Raw genomic sequence first — 22,111 nt, forward strand, 5'->3', positions numbered from 1 at the left:
GAGCTTATCTAGAAGGATTGTGGCCAAACTCCTAAAAAGAAGAGTGTGCAGGGGGCAGAAGTGCCAGGAGCCCTGAGGGTCCTTCCCCAGCAGAATCCAGGGTTGGGTGGGGCTGGGTGACGCCCTGAAAGGAAGAGGACCCTGGGGATTACGGTCAAGGCATTTTAATGGAATGTTAGTGTACACCTGTGGGTTTCTAGGTGTTTCCTCCCTTGAGTACACTGAAGCATCAAGGGCATTAAGTAAGCTAAGTGTGTCTTCCTTTCTTGCTCCCTCATCTCTGATATTACCTGAGACAAACACTTAGTACCTTAGACTGTCAGTTGTTGGACACTGAAGAGAGTCAATCCTTCATTCATTCATGCAACATAAATGTGTGTGAAAGTGTTTTCTGAAAAAAATTGTATTGTGGCAAAATACACAAAACATAAAATTTACCATTTAACCATTTACAAACGTACAATTCAGTGACACTGAACACAGTCCCAATTTTGTGTGCAACCGCACTCCCCTCCAACTCCAGAGCTTTTTACTGTCCCAAAGGGAAAGTGTCTACAAACCATATATTTAAAGGTGGTTCAATTAAGAGTACACGATCTGAAGTCTTGACTCAGCAACAAATCTGCACATCCACACCTAGTGTCTATTAGGTAATGAAAACATTGGATGAGACCAGAACCCTACCAGTGAGGACCTTGTAGCCTGGATGCTGGGCCCCCGTCCCACCACAAAGCAGAATGGAAATATACAAAACATTCTTAGAGGTCTATACCTTGAAGGAATGCAAGCTTTCCTTATTCTACTAGCCCAGGGAAATAGGAGATGCTCTAACCTGAGGTCTCAGCTTCTCCCAGTTACCAAGAAGTGTGGCTTTCTTTCTTATTTTGTTTTGTTTTGTTTTGGACTCTTGCACAGGGAGATAGATGGTGATGTAATAACTGACATTTGTCTAGAGCCTTTCAGTTGACTAAACCCTTTTCCCAGAGTTCTCATTTGACCTTCACACTAGCAGACAGTAAGACAGAGAACACTACTTTACAGATGTGGAAGCTGGGGCTCAGAGCACCACGCAGTTCCAGGTTTTGCCTAAGGCCACACAACTTGTGTACAGGTTCTTATTCTGGGCAGATCTTCAGGGGTTAGAGAAAACATTTGGGAGAGGCACAGCCTGGGTAAAGATGGCCCATTCTATACCAGGAAGGAAGAGAGCCAGGCAGGGAAGCATCTTTTATGCACAGAGGCATGGAGCCCAAGTCAAATTGAGTTGTTGAGCTGCCTGAGGGTAATGGATTGCTACTAGCAACAGCTGGGGAGGCTGCAGGGTGATGAGATGGAATGCTTTGATGGGCATCACACTGTCTGAAATGCAACTGAATCACAGCAGCTGGAATACTTCTCAGCACTGTTTTGAGTGCCAGAAGCAGCAGCTCATTTGAACCAGCAAGGCAACCCCATGGGTTGCAACAGACCACAGGGACCCAGTCACCCAGCTTCTGGGAACTGGGGCTCCAGTGGAGTGGCTCACCAAGTGGTGGGCCTTGTTCTTGAGAAATGATGCTCTGCTCTCAACTGCTCCTATAAGGCAAACACTGTTTGCCAGACACTGTGCCAAGCATGAGGCAGAGATTAATGCTTCTGCCCTCGGGAGCCCAGTCCAGCGCATTTCACTTATCAGAGCCCTGTGGGTAGTGTGTATAAATAAGCACAACACAGTATCATTACAGAATGGCCTGGGGGTGCCTATGGACTGGATGGTAAATCGCACCCTGACACTCTGTCCTTGACCTGGTGCTACACATGCTCAGTGAATTCTAGTTCCACAGTCATGTTACTCAAATTCATTATGAGGTTCCTTGAGCTCTACATGTTTCAATTCCAAGTTAAAAAAAATCCCATTCCTTCTGCCCATGTTCTTTGGGGATTTTTGCTGAGTAATGCAGTGTTTTTATGGGTAGTATTTACTTTTATAGGTCAGATGGATCCAGTCAAAATTCATTATGATTGCACAGACCTCCATGGCCCGAAGAGTCCTCATTTGCTGGGAGTCTCCTACTGCTATGTCAACAGAGTGCAAGTACCACTTCTGAATCAGAGCCAAAGTGCTGATGAAGTTCCAGCCCTGAGAGAGGGTCAGTTCTTGGACTTGACTCAGTCCTACTCCAGGATGATAAATGACACAGCCTCACCAATGCTTCTCAGCTTCTACATTGATTTCAGGTCCTCTGCCAAGCACCATATGGTTTCCCAACCCCCATCATTTCCAGGAAGGTTCTTCCTAAGTAGGCCACTTCACTGAAACTGGCTCCACTGAATTGTGTGAAAGTTGGAGCTATGATGTTTGCTACTGTGGATAATTAACATAGTTATTAATAGAAACATTAATAAAGTTAGGAAGTGGGGAAGGTTTAGAAAGATCCTACATCCTGGCAACCCTACCCCTACCCCTCATCATCCCTACCCCTCACCCTGACACACACACACACACACACACACACACACACACACACACACCAGATAAGAAGGGAAGGAATAACTAATAAAGTAAAATCCTATAGATTTTTGACTAAACTTGGCTGGGCTTTGTGTAGCAAATTTCTTTTCCCCAAATAATGGGAGGAGAGGTGACAGTGCTCCTAAGCCCAGTCACCAAGAAGTTGCTTAAATCTTTGTTTCTGTATGCTTATGTACTGTGATTTCATTATTTTGAAGTAATTAAACACTTCTGATCTGTAGTTCCTCCCTTCCCAGCCCCCATCCCTTCTGAGTGAAGCTTTATGGAATGTCTGGATTCCTGGCAGGAAAGAAAACACTGCCTGAGGATTTCTGGCCTCCCGTCACTTCCTCCAGGAGCTGGACACTTCCTTGGGCAGTACATCTCCAGCAGGACATGAAGGAGCTCAAGGTGGAGGGGACAGTTCTCAGATCTGAAAGACTTTTGAGTTTCATATCCCTCCTCCAATCCTGAAGTCAGGTAAGGCTGTAGGTAGGAGGTTTGAGGTTGGGTTAAGGAATGTGACAAGTTCTGGCTATGTTGTGTGAAGTATGAGGAAGGAAGCAACGACTGCCAAGCAGAACTTGATTTGTACACAGTGCAGGTGGCTACTAATGTGAGGTCTCTGAAATTTTAAGTGAGTTACTTAAATATGTTCAAAGACCTAAAGGAAACCATGTCTAAAGAACTAAAGGAAATCATGAGAACAAAATCCCACCAAATAGAGAGAATCAATAAAGATATACAAATTATAAAAAGGACCAAATAGAAATTCTGAAGTTGAAAAGTACAATGGAAAAAAAAAAATTCACTAGAGGGTCCCAATAGCATATTTCAGCAGGCAGAAGAAAGAATCAGTGAACTTGAATATAGGGCAAGTGAGATTATGCAGTCTGAAGAACACAAAAAACAATGAAGAAAAGAATGAACAAAACCTCTGAAACCTGTGGGACACCATCGAGCATGCCAACATATGCATTACAGGAGAAGGAAAGGAGAGGGAGAAAAGGGTATAAAGAATACTTAAGGAAATAATGACCAAAAACTCCCCAAATTTGATGGAAACCAACCAAGATGCTACACAAACTCCAAGTAGGATAAACTCAAAAAGACCTACAGCTAGGCACATCAAAATCAAATTGTTGAAAGCCAAAAAAATAAGAATTTTGAAAGCAGCAAAACAAAAGCAATTCAACATACACAAAAGAGCTTCAATAAGATTAACAGGTAATTTCTCATTAGAAGCCATGGGGGCCAGAAACTAGGAATGGTATATTCAAAGTAGCAAAGGGGCAAAAACGCTGACAACCAGAAGTTCAAAATCGGACAAAACTATCCTTCAAAACTGAAGGATAAATCAACATTTTCATGTAAACAAAACTGAGAGGGGTTTTTCCTATAAGAAATATTGGTGAAGTGAAAAGGCTCTAGATAGTAACTTGAATCAACGTGAAGAAAAAAAGAGCACTAGTAAAAATAATTATGTAATTAAATACAGAAAATGGTATGAATGTATTTTTTGTTTATAACTCCTTTTAAAATCTGATTTAAAAGAGAACTGCATAAATCAATAGCAATAAATCTACGTTGATGGGAACAAAATGTATAAAGATATAATTTGTGACAATAACAACATATGAGAGGGGGGCATGGAACTATAGAGGAGCGAAGTTTTGTGTAATATTGAAATTAAGTTGGTATTAATCCAAACTAGATTGCTATAAATTGAGATATTAATGGTTATTTACAGGGCAGTCACCAAGAAAATAAGTTAAAATATATATAGTGAATGGAATGGTAATTAAAATGGTGCACTAGAAATTAATTATTTAACACAAGAGAAAGTAGTAATGGGGAAACACAAGAACAAAGAATATAAAATATAGAAAAGAACTAGCAAAATGGTAGACACTAAATCTTACTTTACCCATTATATTAAATGTAAACATAGCAAACTCTCCAATTAAAGGGCAGAGATTGGAAGAATAGATTTAAAACATGATTGAGGGGCATCTGGGTGGCTCAGTTGGTTGAGCATCTCACTCTTCATTTTGGCCCAGGTCATGATCCCAGGATCATGGGATTGAGCCCTCTGTCTTTCTCTTTCCCTCTGCTTCTCTCTCTCACTCATGTGCTCTCTCTCTCTCTTTCTAAAATAAAAAATGAAAACAAAAAGCAATCCCCCCCAAAAAAACCACAATCCAACTACATGCTGTCTACAAGAGACTTAGTTTAGATTTAAAAGCATAAATAGGCAGAAAGTGAGAGCTGGTGTGGCTATACTGATATTAGACAAAATAGACTTTAAGACAAAAATTGTTACTAAAGGCAAGAAAGACACCTTATAATGATAAAGGGTCAATTCATAAAGAAGATGTAACAATTATAAACCTATATGAACCCAGAAATAGGTTGAAGCAAACTGTGTTAGGGGAAGGCAGTTCTGTCTTAAATCTTTGACCCCCATGACCATTAGGAATTTATTCCCTTGAGATAAAGTTTTGCCTCCTTTAATTTTTTGTTAAAGTATATACATAGCCCTTAAACCACCAATTGCATTAATATCTTAGCTGAAATTGGTTTAAGCTCCTTTAGAGCATTGACTGCTAGTGACAGAGACAAAAGGTTGAGCTATTTTTGATAGAACATACAGTTATGGCCTGGAGTGGGCCCAGGGTGTGGAGAGTAGGGAAAAGGGGAGTCCAAGATTGGGTGGAAATGTTAAGAACAGAGGAAAAGTACAGGATGGGGAGAGGTGCAAGAAAGCTAGTGTATCACGGAGGATCAGAAAAGACTTCAGGGACTGTCAAGAGAGACAAATGCTAGACAAGCAGCAAAGTAACTAGGGATTTGGTTTGGTGCTGAAGTTCTTGGGGACAACTTGGGGCTGAGGGCAGCAGCAGATACCAGAAGGAGCACAAGGAGTCAGAACAGGGGAGAAAAATGTGGGGCCAAGGATTGTGATGAGCACAGGTCATTCTTAGGTAAACACCCTGGCACCAGGTCTGAGCTGCTGTCTGAGTCCTGGAGAACCACAGGGAGGGAAGCAGAATGGACTGTGGGCTGAAACCAGACCACAGACACTGGTAAGATATGGGTGTTTGGAAAGCCAGGAAACCCACAGGAACAAAAAAGGTCAGGGCCAAGAGGCAATACTGAAAACAAGCTCATAAGCCAGGCAAATGAGCAGGGCAATTGGGTACTCAAATGAGGTAGTATTTGTGAAAGCCCTCACTTATGGGTACATGATTAGTGTTAGCTGGTTCTAAATCTGAAATTAGGGCAAGGCTAATGATGGCCTGGGCAGTGACTCAATGTTGACAACAATAATAGCCCATACTTGTTAGTACCTATTATGTGCTGGGCACTGAGTTAAGTATTTCACATTCATTGCCTCGTTTAATACTTAAAATATCCAAGGAAAGTAGACATTGAAACCTCCAACCTACAGCTAAACATGAAACCTGTTCAGGTGACTTGCTCAAGGCCATTTTAGCAATGAAAATAGGATGGAACCAGAGGTTTCCCCGACAGCACTCTGCCAGGCCCTGGGACAGGCTCACAGCCACCGGGGTGTCTTTGATCACCATGATAGCTTAAAAGGAATGGGGAGAGGGGGGATGCTCTGATCTGGGGACACAGAATTTCTCAGAGTCTCTCTGAGGTGCCATCATGCATAGTTGTCTCAAGTGGAGTTGGAAAAAGAAGCAGCAGGGGCCTAAAGACCTTTCCTACTCTCTTCTTTCTGCCTGGACCTTTGAGGATTTGTGGGGGTTTACCTGGTGGGTCAGCACTAGGATCACTCCACCCTGCTCTAACCCCTAGATGCACTTTTCTGAAGTGGACAAATGCAGCCCCAAACCAGGGACTAGGTATAGGGGATAAAAGCATGTGTGGGCTGGGCAACTCCAGGTATAGCCTGCCTGACCCATAAATTCCAGTTTCCATCTCTGCTTTTTTGTTTTCAGAAGCAGGAGAGTTGGTTTGCTTTCTTTATGGCTATCCCTACCCTCTTTCTGCACCCTCCCCATAACATATAACCACACAGCAACACACACCCACACAGAAATTGGAGGGCTACTTCTGGGTGATCCCCTGCATCCCACTAATGAGACCATCACCAGTGCACTCTTTTAGAGAAAGGAATTTCCTGTGAGTTCCCTTCAAATTTGGACTAGGGGCCAGAGCCCCTACTGTCATCATAAGCATTCTGAGCAGGAAGAGCCAGAAGTGTCGAATAGCCCACGCTTCATTTTACTGATGGGAAGGGGTACCAGGCAGGGAGCTGACTTGCCCAAGACCATGGGGCACCTCCTGGTACTTAGTGCTGGCTTTTGTTCTACACCCTCTGTGGGCTCCCTGGTGCCTCCAAGCACTAAATGGGGGAAAGAAAAGCCTACGAAAAGGAGGCAGGCACTTGCCTGGTGACCCACAGGGCACTGATGCTTTTAGGAGTCTGGGGTGGAGGCTACAGGGAACTCTGACCAGAGGTTTCTCTTCTGCCTGGCTGGCTGTGCACAGTTGTCTTGAATCTTCTTGGAGGCCTGTGGACACTTTCTGCTCCTCTCTATTCTTACATGTTTTGATTGGGTGTGGGTACCACTCACTTCCCTGTGGGGCTGGGCCTGCAGCCCTAGAGCAGTAATATGCAGTGATCTTTATGATCTTTTCACCCAAGCTCCCCACCCAGGGCAAGAATGCCTTTACCAGCACCCTCCACCCCAGTGATGCTGGAGCACTGCTGGGGCTGGAAACTCACCACTACCCAGACAAAGGAACAATACATGGGCCCAGATCATTCCCCTCAATGTGAGTGCCCTGTGCTGGTAGAGTCACAGGGATGCTGAAGCCTATAGCTATACTCTGCTTACTTCTTAAACACCAGCTATATGTCAACACCACGGCCTCACTTTCTTTTTTGTAATACAGTCCTCTGGAAAAATAAAATAAAATAAAATGAAGTCAGTAACTGTGGACCTGGTGCTGGGTCTCACTGCCTGCATGTCAATCTATCCCATTAATCATCATGTACAATTTTCCGAAGAGCTATTTTGAGAAACATTGGAAAATGGCTTTCACAGAGCTATGTATACCTTATTTATACTCCAGAAATGGTCGCTCTGTTTAGCAGCAGATGGGTTTTTCCCCCTAATTTTCTTTTCATCTCTTAGTGAAAGTTAAGTAGGAAGGAAGCCCTCTCCCTAATCATTGGCACACACTTAATACTTAAATCACCCGCAGTCCACCCTGGAGTCAGGGTCATGGGTGGGTGGTTGAGAGAAAAGGCTGTGGGTTTCTTGTAAGGCACTGTTCCCGAGACCCCAAGGGAACAAATACAGTAGACATGCTGGCTGCTTAGAGGCTGGTTTCTGCAGCCTGGCAAGAAGCAGGGCCCCTGGAGGTGGGGTGTGGAATAGAATGTGGGTGCCCTGGCTTGCTTTTCTCAACCTGTGTGGGCATCTCAAGGTCCACGAAGCATATGCCAAGAGCATCCCATTGATGTCCCGAGGAGCCAAGGGAAGACCAACCACCCTGGCCCTGCCCAAGTGCTTTATCTTTGGCCTACAGGAAGCAGCAAGTCTGCCCTGCACAGTTGCCATGGCAACCACAGTGCTGCAGCTCCAAAGGGCAAGGGGAGCAGAAGGGAGGTGGAGAAGGCATGTGGTGATTTTTCTGGAAAATCCCATCTGTTTCTTTTCCCCACAAATCCAAGCTGGGGGGAAATGGGCATCTGGGGTCTAGAGAGAGAAGAGAGAGAAGATTTCAAAATGCTCCAAGAGCAGCTTTCCTGACTAGATGTGCTTCCCCTCCTGTTGGTGGAGGCAAGTCACTGACACAGACAAAGGTTTGGGCGGGTTATGGTGGAGGCATCCAAATGGGAGCCTATGTGCAGGATTCAGGGTAGGTCCTAGGACCCCAGGCCTGGGTGGAACAGTCCTAGGAGGACTCCTATCAGCCACAGCAGGATTTCTTTTTGGCAGAGCGGTCAACCTGTATGGTGTCCTCTCTTGCTGTATCTTCTTGTTTCTTGAGGATCCTGGGAGAGGGGAAGGTATAGTGTCAGTAGAGAAGAGCTGCTAGGCCATTGGGTTATATATAGGCCATCTGGATGATAAGGAGGGAACCCAACATCACCAGAGCATCAGAGTTTTCAAAGTCTCCCCCTGGGAAGTGCAGGTACATAACCATAATTTGTAAAGACAAAGTTTAACCAATATGGATCCTTCATGACACCTCCTCAAAGAAGCCTCCCCAGATTTTCCAGGTGATGTAAGTGCCCCTGACAGCATTTTGACCATTCCTCTGTAAAAACCCCATCACCCCATGTCATAATGCACTGCTTCCTTCATTGGCTCCCTGAGGTGAGAAAGCTGCTTGAAGGCAGAGACTATATACTTTGTCTCTGTGTCTCTGTAGCCTATCGTAGTACCTGGCACACAGTAGAGACTCAAAGAAGATACTTTTTGGTTATTAACTCTATAGAAGGTCTGTCCCATGTTGCCACAGTTGCAGATTAAATGTAGGAGGTGAAGAATTAAAAATAGTGGTAAGTATCTTATCCCTGCTTTATACTCTCAATGTGCTTTCACCTTAAGCATCCCTTTTGATTTTACAACAGTCTGAGTAGGCAGGGAGGGTATGATTGATGTTCCTATGCTGGGGGCAAATCTCAGAGAGGTAGACTTACTTTACCCCAGAATCAGTGGCAGAAAAAAGCCTAGAACTTTCCTTATGGTCTTCCATAACTCCACAGTCTCTCCAATGCGTAGAAAATGTTATTCTGGGTTCTTAATTAATCAAATGAAAATATTTACAAAATTCCCCAGAATGAGCACTGGACCCAAAATGGGCACTATTAAGTATTTGTTGGATGGATGGATGGATGGATGGATGGATGCATTGGTGAATTAATGGATACATGTAGGGATGCATAAATGGATGTGTGAATGGGTGGATGGATGGGTGGATAGACTGGAGGAATAGGTGGATAGATGGATAGATGGATGGGTGGATGGATGAATAGGTAGATGGGTGGATAGGTGACTGGGTGTATGGATGGTTAGGTCGGTGGACAGATAGAATGAAATGAATGCCAAGATGAGTAAATGAGTGAATTTCCAAGTATTGAAAATGGGGCCCTGTATGGTTCTTTTTTTTTTTTTTTAATTTTGGTATAGGCGGAGGCTTATGAAACCAGTCTTTTGATGGAACTAACCCTTTGAGAGCTGTCACCTTAGATGCCTCTCGTTCCCCCAAATAGCCCCTCCTCTCCCTAGCTTCTCCTCACCCTCCCCCGTGCCCATATTATAACTGTTCTTGTTCCCTGCCGACTGCCAGCTAATCCCTGCTAAGATATTAGCCAGTGTTCAGGGACCTATGATAAGACCTTTCCTGGAAGCATTTGCATTTAAAAAGAGGATCCCTGGGAAAAGGGCAGCTTTTAAGACCCAGAAGAAGAAGACTATGGGGAGGGGGCAAGAGGCAAGGGGGCTTTCTTTTTTGTCCCTATTGTGTTTCAGAGGGCTGTCCCTGAATCCCATACAAAGCCCTAGGCCTCCAACCCGTTTACCCAGAAGGCTCGGCAGACAGAGGAATGGCCTCTCAGGGGTGAGTGCAGTGCTTCCCACCAGACTCTGTTTGTTGGGATGTGCCTCCTTCCTTACCTGGCTAGATGAAGTAGGGACTCTTTGGTGTTGTGACCGGAATAGGCACTGCATTCATAGAAGATCAGATTGTTCTCCTAGAACCATAAAGCAGAGGGGACAAAAAGAGGGTACTGAGGGAGCTCGAGGGACCCATGGGAGGAGAACACCCCATCTGCATCGGCCCGCCTGCCTCACTTCCTCTCACAGTCCCCTTTAATTCCTCTCCCCATTCCTGCTCTCTTCAAGGTTGATTTCAGTCTCCTCAGGCTCCCTGCCTAATGCAAGTTCTGTAAGCATCTCCCAGATGAGCTATAACAATTGTAAAACACCAAACAGTATGCTGCCTTAGTGCTTCACGCTTTCACAAATTGCTCTGAGGTATGTAGATGCCCATTTCCTTTTCACACCAGCCTGTGGTGCAGGCAGAGGAACAAAGGCCAGGATGCACCACATTCTCCACAATGCACAGGCAGGGAAACCAAGGGCATAGTATAAAGGGCGGGTCAGTTCATTCAGTGACTTATTGAGTTAATGGCAGGCCTCCCAGCAGCTTGTTTTGCCCAGGACACCGGCATTCTGTGAACTTTGGGGCAGATGTCACTGAGGTACACCAGTAGGAATTCTCCTTCACACCAGTTAATTACTATTCCAGCTGCCTAGGCTGTCAGCATTCGTGTCACAGGACAATTGTCGATCACTTCAGGACGCAGAGGCTGTGCTGCCTGCGTGGTGGGGGCTCTTGGCTAAGCCTCATCATTATATCCATTTATCACTCCTGTTAATAGATTTCCTGCTTCCTTAGGACATTGCTATTGGCATGAAACTCTGGAGGCTGATGCCCTGTGGGGATGCAGGCACTGAATGAGGACACTTCTGTGGCTTGCAGATCAGGAGGCTCTAGACACTGGCCCCCAGTTCAGCTTTCCTGGTTCACACCCCAGAGGCCCAGATCCTACCCCTGTCCACACTTGTGCCACAGCCAGACTCTGGGTCAGTCTTTGGAAGAATGAAGACTTCACGGTGGGAGGAGGGAGAGTACATAGGATCTAGAATTGGAAGGCATGATCCACCTTCCAGCTTCAAGTCTTGACTCCACCCCTGAGGACCTGTACGATCACTCGAATTAATCACTTAACTGCTCTGAGCCTCATTTGCTTGTACGTTCGTTTTTTAACTGACCAAAAAAAAAAAAAAAAAAAAAAGAATAAAAAGGGAAAAAAAATGGGATGATAAAAATACAGGCCTGCAGTTCATTAATCAAACTCCTTGGATATAGATGTACTTTGGAATCCAGAGACTCTGAATTTCACAAAAATAACAGATGTATATACTATATATTACCCTCAGTTGGTCTGGGATAGCACCCTATGATCAAACATATTAATATTTCTTGAAACATAGGAAAATTCATCCAAGTGAGGTAAACAAAAAGACCATAAATGGCTTCATGTCAGTCCTGGTCAGATTTTTCTGCCAGACAAAACACTAGAAACCTTTCTGTTTCAGTATTGTGAGCATTGTGGGTAAGGGACTGCAGACATGCGGCTACCCTCTGACCCTTCGCAGGAACACCTGCCAAACCCTTCCTGCTCCTTTTTTACTTGACTCTTACCATCTGTGCCCATTTTCCTGACCTCTGGGGTCACAAGTCCCTGTTTGCTTATTTATTTATTAGTATTTTTCAATGTTTATTTCTTTATTTTGAGAGAGAGTGAGAAAGCATGCGAGCAGGGGAGGGGCAGAGAGAGAGAAAGGGAGAGAGAGAACTCCAAGCAGGTTTCCCACTGTCAGTGCGGAGCCCAATGTGGGGCTCGAACTCACAACTGTGAGATCATGACCTGAGCCGGAAACAAGAGTTGGATATTTAACTGACTGAGCCACCCAGGCACCCCTATTATTATTATTTTTTTTTAGTTTGAGAGAAAGAGAGAGAAAGAGAAGGGGTGGAGGGAGAAAGAGAAAGAACCTCAAGCCAACTCCACGCTTAGCACAGAGCCTAACGTGGGGATTGATCCCATGACCTTGGGATAATGACCTGGCTGAAATCAAAAGTCGGATGCTTAACCAACTGAGCCACCCAGGTGTCCCATGAGTGCCTGTTTAGAGCAAGCACACTAAGAGATATGGAATCCTAGGGCTGGAAAGCACCCCCACCTTCTCAGACATACAGGTTCCTGAAAAGCACTCGGAGGCAGTAGAAACAGCCAAGGAGTGCCACTGTTTGTGCCTGATTTCCATCAAGCCTTATTGGCCCTCAGCATGGGTAAGAGGGCTGATGCTTATTTTAATGGTAAAGTTTTGAGGGCATGCTCTGAGTTTATCTTGGGTTCACCGCTTTTGGACTCAATATTGATCAGAATGGATAAACTCGTGAACACAGCTGTTCAAAGAACAGTCTGCCTTACAGAGAGTGTTTCATCCCTGAAGGTGATCAAGTGGAAACACAGAGGAAGGCATTCAAAGATCAGATAGGGGATTTAAAGAAGTAACCTCCTACTATCTAAGAATCTATCATTCTGAGTTCCAGGGAAAAGTGTTTGGGAAAATTCCCCATACGCTAGTCATTCCTAGCCAGCTCTATCTTGTAATGTGTGACTTTCTACAGAAAGTTCCGCGTGCACGGGCATCCACATGCCATTCCCACGATGCCAGGACACCCATCTTGTCCACTTGCTTCCTTCCCAGGGGGCTTCCAGGGAAGGCTCCCACCAAGGCTCTTGGGCACTTGCCTGACTGTCCTCGGGCTCGTACCCTGTCCAGAGAGATGGAAAGTTTGCTCTTTACCTTGGCAAGCTTCTCTCCAAGGCCTCGGGGAACTTCCCGCTCTTTCTCATTGTCAATTTTATTGCCCAGCAGAAGAACAGGAATGCGGTCTCCCACAGCTTCCTGCAAAACAGATAATCCCCCAACTGAGAGAAGCATCCAGAAGGAAAACCCAGAAGGGCAGGCTTAAAATGCTGGCAGTAGAGATACAATCTGGCTTGCGAATCCCCTGCTGCCACAGCAGGCCAGGCGATAAGAGTCATCCCAAAAGCTGAGAGCCTCAGTTTCTGAGGCTTCTGTGAGGTGTCTGAGGCCTCCCTCCCTCCCCACTCACCCTTGCCTGATGGGCCATGCAGGCTCCTCAGGTGTGCTGTGGGTAGCAGCATGAGGGGACAGAAGACATTCATGAACTATGTGTCCGTTTCTAGCACTTACGGTATCCCTGAAAACATTCCTAAGTGACCAGACTTTGTCTAAACGAACCAGAACGAACGAAAGGAATTAATGCAATGTGATTTGGAGCATTTCTAGGGACTGTTTTGATTAGGCGTGGCATCTCCAGGGGCCTCATATTGGGCACATAAGCTCCCTGAGGCGTGGGGCCACAGTGCCTATAAAAGGATTGTTGTGCACCTAACTGGAGGTCACCACGGGGGGCAGTACAGATAGATCACTATTATTGGGTGCTCTAGCTCTGACCAAAGGCTCACATGGGGAAGAAGCATGTGGCCACAGAAGCTGCACTTCTTGGGCCAGAAGTAACAGGTTTGTTCAAGGGGTCAACCTTCTTTACTCCTCCAGTGACTGTGGCATATCAGCCAAAGGCCTGCACCCTAGAGTCTCTGCACCCCAGGGCTTCCTCCCTTGTGAAATGCGTGTACCTTTTGTGCCCCTGAGGAGGGCAAGCCAAGGGCCCAGGACACACAGCTATTAAGTGAGTAAATATGGTAATATTCACATTTAAGCAGTCTGTGATTTTTACTTCATGAGATATTTAATTAGGGGCTTTTAATAATAATTTGGTAAACAATACTTATTCATCACAGAGAAATGTTTTACGAAATAGAGAGGGTTAGGGGATAACACAAGCTAGTAATCACTTACAGTGTTGTCAATGACTCAGCTGCTTTATCTCACCATTTCAAAAAAATGTCCAAAGTCCACCCAATAGGTACATGTATTTTAAGTTCGAATGCAATTAAATTTGAAATTAAGCCTCAACGGTTCCTTAATCTACACATTCATTTTTATCGCAGTTTGGTAGTGAAAAAAATTCTCATTTCCTAAATGAGAACGTTAAGGCTCAGAGAATCCCAAAGAACATTCACTGAGCTATGTCACTGAGCTATGAGGACCCTTTAGTATATGGGTCCACAATTCTCTAATGTTTTTCTCTAAATTCTGATTTCCAGTGAACTCTCTGCTATTTAGTGTCTTATTAACTAGAACTCTCTAAAAGTGGTATTTCCACTTATCCATGGTAAGATGGTAATTAATGTTGATAATGATGAGTCAAAGGCACTACATGATCTTTACAGTGTCTTCTGATCCATCAGAAATAGATTAAATTACGTGCACTGTAGTTGACGTGCTAAGTGGATTGCATCACATTTCAATTGTTTGCACATGAGAAACCACTAATGGCATGCAGACAATGCTGTGGCTCCCTATTACCAGAGTGCTGGGTAATGGGAATACCCCCATTTTCTGACTCTGTTGTGCCACAGAAACTTGTGTGAAGACTTTTTCACAGAAAAGGGAAAAAAGAGAAGGAAGCAGGGAAATGGGCCAAAAGGCTTGCTGTTTGGAGCACATGAGAGATATTTGTAGATTTATGTGTGAGGAATGACTAAGGCTTGTGGGATTTCTTGACATGGAAATGCTGAAAATATGAGCATCAGACTTGAAGTCCCAGGCAGAATTCGAACCCGGATTCTGGTATGCTGGAACGGGTGATGGCTTCAGTTTCATCACTTGCAAAGGGGATAGTGGGTACTGAATGACTAAGCATCAGGTAAGGGATAGTCACAAGCCCAACATTGGAGCCCCATGTACCACAAAGAGCAGGGCTGCCTCTGGGTGGGGAAGGGAAGCAGTCTTCTTTTTTAAAGCAATTCTTGGGTATAAAAATAAAACATCTTAGAAGGAGCCGATAAAAGCCAAGCCCCCAGCTGGAGCTGTGGCTTCTGTTCTTTGCATTGTTCCTCTCTTACACAAATACTCTGGACACCTCACTTCCCCTCTGTGGACCCTGGCCTGCCACTGATAAAGAATCAGGCCTATCTCCAAAGTCAAGGCAAAAACAAGTGAGAACACATGGAAGGCTGGAAGGTGTGCTATTCACCATGGGCAGTCAGCCATCATCACCCTGGCCCAAGACTAGTCTCTGACACAGGGCCATGGGGAGGGCGGGGCTTAGGGTGGGTGTCTCATGGTCCTCTCTGACTTTAACGTCAAGTCTTGAGCTATCTGCCCAAACCTGACACCTTTCACATACCCAACCCGTTGTTCAGCCTGGATACTGCTTTGCACAAAGAGGCTCATCATTACCTATCAGATGAAGCAACACTTCCTTTTAAAAGTCGAAAGCACACCTCCTTTGGCAAACAAGTCTAAGCCCCACCTGATTTCTGTTGAAATTTCTATAGATGCTTGGTAGAACTCCGTAGGCATGGCAGGTCAGAGGGAAGGAATTGAACATACTTAGTTGGGCATACAGTCTCTATCTGTGTGGGACCTGTCAGAATCACCACTTTTCACAGAGTCTATTCTGTGAGCTATGAGATGGCCCCAAAAAGCTGGTTCCTATCCTCTGACAGTGACACAGAAGCCTCTCCATACCTTCAACCATTTTAGTTGCCTTTCTTTGAACTTGAGCTTGTTGGAAGACAGACGTGCTAAAATTCAAAAGATTACCCACCTCTGACTTTAAATAACATGAGCTGTCAGCTTGGAGCAGAGGACTGGCATTCAGCTCAGAACGTGCAGCTGCTGGGTTTGGTTGGTTGGTTGTAGTGTGTGTGTGTGTGTGTGTGTGTGTGTGTGTGTGTGTGTTAATATCCATTTGCTGGGAGGCAAGAAAAAGCACTTAGCCAGGATAGTGCTGCTACTTCTCTGGAGCCAGAACAAAAAATTTCTCAGCACATTAAAGCATGTAGTTATGCTAAGAAAAAAATGACTGCAAAATTATATCTTGGGGGTTTCCATATTTATCCACCCCCTGGACTATGAGTCAAAACAAGATTTATTTGTGTAGTTCGTTTTAAACTGCCAGCACTTCAAGCTCAACCTGGAACAGGGGGAAAAAATCAAACTGCTATTTTTTGCTCTGTGCTGTACATTGTCACCAATGACCAAGATCACAGAACGAGAATTAGCTGGTGGTCCACAAAGTGAGAGGAGAGTGAGCCTGGCCCCTTTGAGCTAAAGGACTGTTCTGCTTTGGGGCGGAAGTGGGAAGGACTGAAAAAAGAAACGAACACCTATTTTTCAGAAGCAGATTTCAACCATGGGCCATGTGACGCTCTTGTCACATAATGCATAATGCAGCATAATGCAGTGGCAGAGCCCTAGATTCCAGTTCTGGCTGGGCGTCTGGCAAGCTGTGGGTACTTTTGGACAAGTCACTTCCTCTCTCTGGATTGCAGGACTTTTCATCTATAAAACAAGAAGCTGCATTAGATTAATCTCCAAGTTTTGTTTTGTTTTGTTTTGTTTTCGGAGACACTGATCGTGTTGGCTTAATGACTTCAGTCATTTTCCACTTCCTTGACTTATAGGCCTAACAACACAGGGCTATCAGAATGACAAAAGATCGAGACAAGAAATTCAACATACCCGGAGTGCAGACATTGGGGACCAACAAACTGGAATCGGACCAACGAACGGCCCGTTCAGGCTTGTACCAAATCCCATTTTCCCTATCTGATACAGGCCCCAAAGTCTCCAGATGTCCAGTCTGTTCCAGACTCCAGATGTCCAGTCTGTTCCATGGTCTAACCATGGGACCCTTAGAGCCCAACCAGTTTCTTCTCTAGATTAGACTGGTTGAACCGGTCCCCCCAAGCAGAGATGAGAAGGAGGTAGGGGAGGGTTTGGAATACTGCATTGGCAGGAATGGCTACCTGCTTTGGTTCGCTATCAGGTACATAGGAAATGTAAAATGGCACGATAACAGGCACAGTGTTAGGCCCCTTCTGCAGAAGGCCTGCAGGCAAGGTAAAGCTGCCTGGACTTGGGGGGTGAAAACTAGGGTGGGTGGGGTGGGAGAACAGCCATGGGGACAGGGCTCTCCCACCTCATAAAGCAGGGCATGCTTTCATTCTCTTTCAATCTCAAAGGATTTGGGTTCCCTCGGGGCTGGAAGGATCCTCTAGGGTCCTCTCATCTGCGCACACTCCTCCATCCTGGATCCCCCCTCCCTCCCCCAGAGGACCAAAATGCTGTAGCCTGTCAGCATGTGGGGGCCAGGAGGAGCCCTTCAGAGCCTCTGGTCCATTCTGTCATTAGGTGATTGGCCAGTTTCGTGGCCAGGAAGTGCCAAGCTGGGGTGGTGAGAACTTCCTTTTCAGGGAAGTCCATACCTCCCCCAAGCATCTGTTCCCACCCCACACAACCTCTTCCAACAGCGAGTCTTTGCCACGTGTAATCTGTGGCAATTTAAGTCCTCTCTTTTTACACTGCTTTTCAGGTTGCGGGAGGAAGGGGCACTGAGAACAGCTGGCCAGCATTCACTTAATAATAAGGCTTCGGAACCCAAAGCCTGTTATTAAAGCTCCCCCTCCACCCTCCCTTCTCTAGGCGAGGGAGTTGGCAAAGTGCTTGGAGCTCTGTGGAAAAATAAGGTACTCCACAAATATAAAGTTCTTATTATTTTCAGTTCCCTCTGATCAAATTAGGTGTCAGGTTTTAATCTGTCACCTGACACCCCTGATTGCTGGTTGCCAAGGCAGAGTGACTTAGCTTTTCAAGACTCTTGAGAATAATTGCATTCATGATCCCACTGTTCCACACCTTCAACACAGACTCCACCATCTGACACTTGTTCAGATGTTCACACCATGGCCCCCTGCACTTGTTCTCGAAATCCTGGGCCATCAGACTGGGTCCCCACACTGAGTCAGTCCCCCAGAGAGCCTCACGAGTGCAAGACATGTGGATGATGCTCAGCAAATTCTTGTTGAAGAAGCACGGACATCTTTGAAACTGATTTAGAACCTTGCTTCTCAGAGTGTGGTCCCTGGACTGGCAGCATTGACTTCACCTGAGAACTTGTTAGAAATGCAGAATCTCAGGGGCTACCTAAGATTCTGAACCTGCTGAGTCAAATTCTGTATTTCCACAAGGTCCCCAGGAGATTCCTATGCATATAAGACTTTGAGAAGCACTTCCCAGGTTGGGGGAACCATGGCAGCTGAGAATCAGAATCACCTGGGGGAACTGTTGCTTTTTTTTTTTTTCTTTGTATTTCCAGCCTCTGAATCATTCTATTTGGGAGAGAAGGCTTGTGGCATCTGTTTTGCTTGAAAGCACTGACGGTGATCCTGATTATCCAGGTTTGGAATCATCATTTAGAGTTTACCTATACCTTCTGCTAAAATTTTTAAGAGGGAAAACTCAAGCTCTGAACTATACAGAAAAGCCCCATCCACACATAGATAATTCTGAGTTAACTGCATATGGAATTGCCCCTTTGGCGTGGCTTTCTGGGCCTACAGATGCACGAGGGCTTCCCTGGGTGCATGCTGATGCTTTTCAGCCCTACCCTGCTTGGGAGCATGCCTGGTTTTCCAGAGAATGATGGAACATTCTGGTGCTTGGCCTGGTTTTCCAGAGAATGACAGAACATTCTGGTGCTTGGCCTGGTTTTCTAGAGAATGATGGAACTTGTTCTTCTACCTGCCATGATGGCCCTCTGATATTCCTTCACCCCACCACCACCGCCAAATTCAGTGTGACATGCCACCTCTCTGGCTAGATCCTGGGCTCTTGGTCCAAAACAAGGGCCTCAGAAACTACACCCCCTGCTGACGGCAGACAGCATGCTTCTATAAGTTTGCTTCTATCCATCACTATTGATCCCAGACTATTTGAACAGCCTCTGCCTGCTTTAGTATATATCAAGATTTAGGGATGTCTGGGTGGCTCAGCCAGTTGAGCATCCGACTCATGATTTTGGCTTTGGTCACAATCTCGCTGTTCGTGGGATCGAGCCCCACATTGGGCTCTGTGCTGACCTCATGGAGTCTGCTTGGGGTTCTCCTCTCTCTCTCTCTCTCTCTCTCTCTCTCTCTCTGCCCCTCCCCTGCTCATGTTGTCTCTCTCTTTCAAAATAAATAAACATTAACAAAAATTTTTAAAAGATTTAGATATTAGGAGACAAATTAGGGATTAAATGTCTGTGGCTGGGAAAAGAACGGGTGATGCAAAAGAAGGCATGGCCTCTATTTCTCCATTTGATAATGAGATGGCTATATTAGATCAGTGATTTTCAAAGGGAAATCCTCTTGTCTAACAAAATTGTACCTGGGCCTCCAATGTAGAAAACTGAATGAAGAGTGGCTCTGACCAACATGGGTGGTGAAGGACCCAGAACTGTGACCATGGCCCCTTTTCCTGCACTCCCCAGTTCCTGGGGGACATCATTATCTTCCCAGGGCTCCAAGGAAGAAAGGTTGAGAACCACTGGGTTAGGTAATCCCTAATGTTTCTCCTGGTGCTTAATTTCTGCAAGGAAGATAAATCTGTAGCTGTATAAAAAAAATCATGTCATAAATTCTAAAGTTTTAACAGGAATCACTTCCAGATTACCCATACAATTTATTTCCCTTATTAGCTTGGTGTAGAGCCATTCACTAAATTTCAAAACTTATATTTTTTCTACTGTAAGTTTTTTAAGCCCAATACTTTGAGAAATAATTTGTATTAAGCAAATCTCAGAGAAACCTTTGAATTTAGTTTCCATTCTTGTTTCTTATTTTTCCTGGAAATGAGAGGGATGTGGATTAACAGCAGAGAAAGGAATGGCCCAGCCAACCTAAACTAGAAGAGAAACAGATTTTGGTGGGAGGAATCACAGATCTTAGGGCCAAAAGGATGAAGAAATGAACAACTCCAGTATTCTGCCCGCGTAAGGATTCCGTATCCATTCATGCCTCCCACATGTGCTGAGCACTAGTTCTGGGGGGGCCCCATGCCAAGCACCAGTTACACAGTGACAAACATAGTGTCAGTTCTTAGGAGTGACCTTCACAGCAGTGTTACAGTGTGGTCAGGAGGTAAGGGCTATGGCAGGTTCTAGGGGCTTGAGCAGGGATAAACCCCATGAGGACAGAAAACTTGTCTCTTATCTGCTGTTAGAATTCCCAGTGCCTGGCAGTGGTTTCAACAAATAAATGAACAAAGCATGGATCCCGCCAGTGGAAGGAGTTGGGACATCCTCTCTGGCTGTTTGGTTAAATACTCAGCTGAGGCCCTGTAAAACACATATGTGGCTTGTCCACACTGACTTTGGCCTTGTGAAGGCTACATGTGAGGGGTAGAGGAAGAACATGCAGATGGTCAGAAAGTAAAAAGCACTTATAAGCGACTTATTGTTGGGGTGCCTGGGTGGCTCAGTTGGTTAAGTGTCTGACTTCAGCTCAGGTCATGATCTCATGGCTTGTGAGTTAGAGCCCCGATGGCCCCGCGTCAGGCTCTGTGCTGACAGCTCAGAGCCTGGAGCCTGCTTCAGATTCTGTGTCCCTCTCTCGCTCTGCCTCTCCCCTGCTCATGCTCTCTCTCTCTCTCTCTCAAGAATAAATAAACATTAAAAATTTTTTTTAAAAGTGACTTATTGCAAGTATAAATCAAGAGAGTAGGTCCCACAGATAACCCAGAATTCACAGAAGAGTACTGTTGCCTGTGTGCCCTGCCCAGGGTAACTTTGGGGTGAGCCAGGGGCCCTCACATTGTGAAGGGATGTGACAGAGGCCCCAAAACACTGCGTGGTGCTTCTCCTAGGCTAGGCACAGCTGGGCTCCCTGCAGCTGGAACAGTGCGGGGATGAAAAGGGGGAAGAACACGGTGGGACTCAGTTTAAATGTGGGTTTCTCAGGGAAACCTTCCTTGATGCTCCACTCTAAGCCCCTCCCCCAATCCTATGCCACTCGCTCATGGCGCTTATGGCAATTGCAGTGACACAGTTATTGATATAATTTGTATTTTTCAAGACCCCGCCTCCATGAGGGCAGGGACTGTGTCTGTCTTGTTCATTTCTGAATCCCCAGTACCCAGTACTGGGCTGGATGAATGGCCATATGAACGCCAGAATTGTTTTGTTTCTGGAGAAGGTGTGTTCTGAATTGGGTTTTGGAAGAGCAGAGGGCCAGGCAGGAGATGGGCAGGGACAAAGGGGAGACAGGAGTCAGCATAAGCGCTCCTAGGAAGGTCACCAGCTCACCTCCACGCTGCTCAGCCACTGCCGGACCGACAGGAATGACTGTCTGGCTGTGAGATCATACATGACGATGACGCCATCGGCCTTCCTGAAGAACTGCTGGGTGATACAGCAATACCTGCCATCAAGGGGTCACAGGTCATGGGCTGCATGGCTCCCCCCCCCCCCCCAATGCCTGGACCTTCAGGCCTTGTGATGGGCAATGCAGGAGGCAGGGTTTGATCGGGGACGCTCCTCACCTCTCCTGCCCGGCCGTGTCCCACAGCTGCAGGGCCACGTACGAGCCATCCACATGCACCATCTTCACCTGGTAATCGATGCCTGCAAGGTGGAATGAGCCTATCACTTCCAAATCAGAAAAAGATGCCCCCCCCCCCACATAGCTGGAAGCACATGAGGCCAAGGGTGACAATCCTCCCCATGCAGTTCCTGGGAGGAGACGCGGGGACTAGACAGGGAGGCATGGAACCTGAGTTCTGGTCCTGTGTCTGCCACTGCGGGGTGGCTGTGGGGGTACTGCTCAAATCACCTCTCTGACTGTAGGTTCCTCACTGTAGTGTAATCCACATGCTCTTTGGGTATACTATAATAAGTATCAGATCACATATGTATAAAAGCAATACACCAAGGCAAAGACAATCATTATTTTTCATGAATTTACTATTGCAAAGATGGAAAAGGAGGAGAGTGTCCTCATATTTCTTTCTTCTCCTCCTCCCTAAAATATTTTTCAAAGTTCCCCTAATAAAATCCAAATATCCCTGCAGGAATGGA

General features: G+C 45.7%; 1 protein-coding gene across 3 annotated transcripts in view; it reads right to left on the minus strand.

Annotated features, from left to right (window-relative positions):
• Nucleotides 1-373: 373 nt before the first annotated feature.
• The window catches only part of CRACR2A (calcium release activated channel regulator 2A), a 141,094-nt gene continuing 119,356 nt past the window's right edge, over nucleotides 374-22,111 (minus strand). For all 3 annotated transcript variants that reach the window (XM_011283726.4, XM_019834378.3, XM_045061275.1), the window contains 5 exons: nucleotides 21,577-21,658; nucleotides 21,341-21,455; nucleotides 12,922-13,023; nucleotides 10,156-10,232; nucleotides 374-8,528 (listed from right to left, as the gene is read on the minus strand). In XM_011283726.4, coding sequence (XP_011282028.2) covers nucleotides 8,444-8,528; nucleotides 10,156-10,232; nucleotides 12,922-13,023; nucleotides 21,341-21,455; nucleotides 21,577-21,658 — 461 coding nt within the window. In that variant the 3' untranslated portion in view covers nucleotides 374-8,443. The remainder of the gene's footprint in view (nucleotides 8,529-10,155; nucleotides 10,233-12,921; nucleotides 13,024-21,340; nucleotides 21,456-21,576; nucleotides 21,659-22,111) is intronic.

This window comes from Felis catus, chromosome B4 (genome assembly GCF_018350175.1).
Source record: "Felis catus isolate Fca126 chromosome B4, F.catus_Fca126_mat1.0, whole genome shotgun sequence".
Lineage (NCBI taxonomy): Eukaryota > Metazoa > Chordata > Mammalia > Carnivora > Felidae > Felis > Felis catus.